Below are 4,227 nucleotides of genomic sequence, written 5' to 3'. Positions count from 1 at the left end.
CTAACCACAACATGAGAATTGGCAAGGATCAATCCCATTAAATCATCCTCTAACTTAGTAAAGAAAAGTCAAATGAGCTATATCAATCCAAGTCCATAAGTCCTAGCTATCCACTAATTCTATTAGTGAGAACTAGAGTCAATGGCTACCAATCATCAATTACTTTGACATTAGTGACTCAAGAGTTCCTAAGTTACAATCCCAAGCCAAGAGCATAAAAATCTACTCTAGCATCCTTCCAAGCATTTCATCAAACACTTGGTAGGCACAAAATAAAAGCATAGAAAATTAATAAGAGAATATTAAATCTAAACAACCAATTGCCACATCAATGAAAGCAAATGAAGGAAAGGGCATTAAACATAAAATACCTCAACTTGCATTAATAAGAAAATTGAATCTAACATGGGGATTCATAAACCAAATTGGGGAAATAAATAACTTAACAAGAGAAATAAATAAACCAAGGTACTAGAACAATTAAAGTAGAAGAAATCTAGATTGAAGCAAGGTAGAATACTGAATTGGAGAAGAGCTAAACCTAAGAACCTAAAACCTAGAGAGAGGAGAGAGCCCCTCTCTCTAAAAACTACATCTAAAACCTAAAATTCTCTGAAAATGATTGTCTGACTGAATGATTGATGCCTTCCCCTTCAATCCTTGGCCTTTTTAGCCTTTTTCCACCAAAGATTAGCTTCAAAATTGGGTCAGAAGCCCTTCTGAAATCACCAAGCACGATTTCATTAAAGGAATCACGTGCAGGCATCGACGCGTAGGCGTACAGCATGCGTACGCGTCCCTGGAGTATTGCGCGATCCACGCGTATGCGTCTGGTGCGCGCGCGCGTCCATGGGCGCGTCCCAAATCTTTGGCTTTCATGATTTCTCTACTTTGCATGCTTTCTCTTCACTCCTTTGATCCATTCCTAGCCCTTTTCAATCTGAGATCACTAACAAATACATCAAGGCATCTAGTGGAATCAAAGAAAGATTAAAATTATCAAATTAAGGGTCTAAAAGCATGTTTTTACACTTAGCACAAATTAGGGGACAATCACAAAACCATGCTATTTCACTGAGATATGAAATGAAATTACCTCTGAACAAATTCTGCCAAAAGTGGAAATAGTCTCAATAGGGTACAACCCACGTAAGGTCTCAGCACCCAGAAGTATTGCATCACTGCCTGTATGTTTGTTTTAATTTATTCAAATATCCACGAGTGGGTCTTAAGTTGTCAGTGATACTATCCACAACACGTGTAAGTACAGCAGGTTTTCCAGCCATATTACACTTGTATAGGGCAGATTTTCGAAATAAGAACACCTACAAAAGCAAATCAAAATTAATTAATATTGACTTTCCATTCACAAAGCAAATATAATTATACATTTACAATAAGAAGCATGGCAGAGGCAACAATCATAAATGTGGTTCAGTTCAAAGAAAATTTGTAACATTAGATGCACTATTTTAAACCTTTTTTAAACATATGGAAGCATCCATTTGTTTTAATTTATTCGAATATCAAATGCATTATCCACATGACCACAAACATAGCTATTTACACCCACAACATGAGTCATTCAAACAACAAAATGAATTTCAAAGGCAAAACTAACCTTCTCTGGTGGAAGATCAATGCCCAAATTACCACGAGATTGGATAATACCATCAGCTTCTCGTAGAATCTCATCAAAATGGGTCAGGCCCTAATTTCAACACAGACATAAGATTGAATCAGCATAGTCAATAAGAGTATATCTTAAAAGAGAAAAGTTAACACTATAAAGACATCAAAATCACCTCAACATTTCAATCTTAGCAAAAATTTGGGTCTGGCTGAGATCACCCCAATTGGAAAGGAATTCATGGGCCTGAATTACAACATAAAAAAGTATGTTATAAGAAAAAGCACAACAAAGGATGCTATAAGTGAAAACGTTCTTCGGCTGGATTTTTTCTCAAAGACCTGAAAGAAGGTACAACATAATTAAAAGAGTGGGGAAAAAAAGTAGAGAAGAAAATAAATACAAAGAAAAATCAGAACCAGATGAAAACTCTACTGCAAAAGCCATATGGTTTTACAATTCCACAATCCACATACCATTTTGAATTTGTCCATAGTTCCTGAAAGAACTCCTCTTGAAGAATCCATGTCATTCCCCTAAACAAATACCAACATTTTATCAAAGAAGAACAAAAAAGTAGCAGTGCAAATGGTAAATATTTTTTATAGTTATATGCAAACCATGCGGTCCAGCATCCGGTTATGACTATCCACCTCCTCGTGTATATCACTTGAGATCTGTTACAACCACATTAACAACACGTTAACATATCAAAATAATGAAAAGGTTACCAACAGCTGAAAATAAATAAATGAGGAAATGATCATAATTCACAGCGTTCTTCAAGTATAATATACAGGAAGAACAAACTTAGGTCTAGATTATTTTACAAGAAAAATTAAACTTACTCTTTTCAACAAACTGACTCTATCTTGCAATCCACCCATTGCTCGCTCGTTATCTTGTTCATCAATTTCATTATAAGTGGTAATTCAGTATAACTAAATAAGGATAGTTTCATAAAATTAGCTTACTAGATACTAGTATCAAGATTATTCATAAAACCAACCCGAAATATGGTTAAAGCATTTCATCAAACATGTTGAGTGCGGTAAACTTGAAACGAAATAAGAGAATTCAAAGCTTAGTATCAATGTGATAGAGAAGAGAGCATAATATTGTATACTTTAATTCAGTCTATGAATTCAGTCTATGAAAAAGATCCAAACCACTGCCAAATCAAATAGTTACTTATTGTAATAGAAATAAGAAGTTGTTGAGTTTCAAGCAGAGTATTGGTGTTGTGTGAGTGTATTGTCTGGTGGTGGGTTTAGGGAACTCACGGCAGCGACAAAAGAGAGCAGTTCGACAGCTAGATGGAGCGCACGGGTTGGTCGCAGAGTTTGAAGCAGGGCAATGTGGCTTCCAGACGAACGCGAACGCGAACGATGAACGGCGAGTGAACGCGAATGGTGAACGCCGAGCAAACTTGAACGGCGAAAAATGCGAATGAAGACGACGGCTGAACGAAGACGCGAACGTTAACGGCAACCAACGGCGGCGGAAGCGCGGCTGAGCAGACAAAGACGACGGACGCCGAGCTCGAGGAAGCAGCTGCGATCAGTGACAGCGAACGGGGGTTGAAGACTTGGAGCACGAGGGAAGCTAGATAGATGGACGGACGGCAGCAGTATGCCACTCCTTGCGGCGGCGGTGGTGTAGGCTTACAGTGCTAGGGTTTCTTGGCTAAGTTTCTGTGAATGAAAGAAACGGAGGGAGAAAGGGAGAAAGAAACGAAGGAGCTTCAGAACCAAGAGTGAAGGGTTTCGAGTGACGAAGGCTAAGGGCGAAGGGCGAAGGGCGAAGGGTGAAGGGCGAAGGGCGAAGGGTTCACGGCGAAGTGCGAAGGGTGAAGGGTGAAGGGCTAAGGCTAATGGGAGGCGCTCTTCAGGCTTAGGGTTTCGAGTGATTAGGGTTAGTGTCTTTGGGTTGGGGACCGGGTTGGTGCCGGGTTGGGAGCCGGGTCAGGGGCCGGGTTAGGGTCAATGGGTTGGAGCCCCTCTCGCCACGCTTTTAAAACGTCACTGTTTTGCTCTACGGCCACGCTTTTGAAGCGTGACAGAAAAGAACCTTTTGGCCACGCTTTTAAAGCGTGCCAAAAGCGTATTAGGATATGGCCACGCTTTGTAAGCGTGGCCGTAATGAAACCCTGTCGCCACGCTTTCAAAACGTCCTTGTTTCTCTAAAGCGTGGCAAAAAAAAGCGTGGCCATTTCTCTAACCAATTGCCACCCATACAAAAGCGTGGCCGTTGATACTTTTCACCACGCTTTTGAAGCGTGGCAATAAAAAAAGTGGCTAAATCTCTAATCTATTGCCACCCTCATAAAAGCGTGGCCATTGACCATTTTTTGCCACGCTTTTGAAGCGTGGCAAGAAAAAAGCGTGGCCATAGGCCTTTTTTCTTGTAGTGAACCCTACAAATGGGGTTTATCAGGTACTACCGATAATACTTTATTTATTAAAATTCTAATAATCAATACATCCTTGTACCAATATATGTTGATGACATTATATTTGGTTCAGCCGATGAGTCTCTATGTGCTGATTTTGACAAGCTCATGACAAGTGAGTTTGACATGAACATGATGGGAGAAC

General features: G+C 39.8%; 1 protein-coding gene across 1 annotated transcript; it reads right to left on the bottom strand.

Moving 5' to 3' along the window:
* LOC107608349 (bet1-like SNARE 1-1) lies at positions 1,518 to 2,562 on the bottom strand (the record flags this gene model as incomplete). The annotated part of the gene is made up of 5 exons (XM_016310164.2): positions 1,518 to 1,711; positions 1,806 to 1,971; positions 2,107 to 2,166; positions 2,251 to 2,307; positions 2,479 to 2,562. Coding segments are annotated over 4 exons (291 nt in total), but the record flags the coding sequence as incomplete, so codon positions are not given.

Source organism: Arachis ipaensis, chromosome B07 (genome assembly GCF_000816755.2).
Source record: "Arachis ipaensis cultivar K30076 chromosome B07, Araip1.1, whole genome shotgun sequence".
NCBI lineage: Eukaryota > Viridiplantae > Streptophyta > Magnoliopsida > Fabales > Fabaceae > Arachis > Arachis ipaensis.
This window is presented reverse-complemented; position numbering and strand designations above follow the sequence as displayed.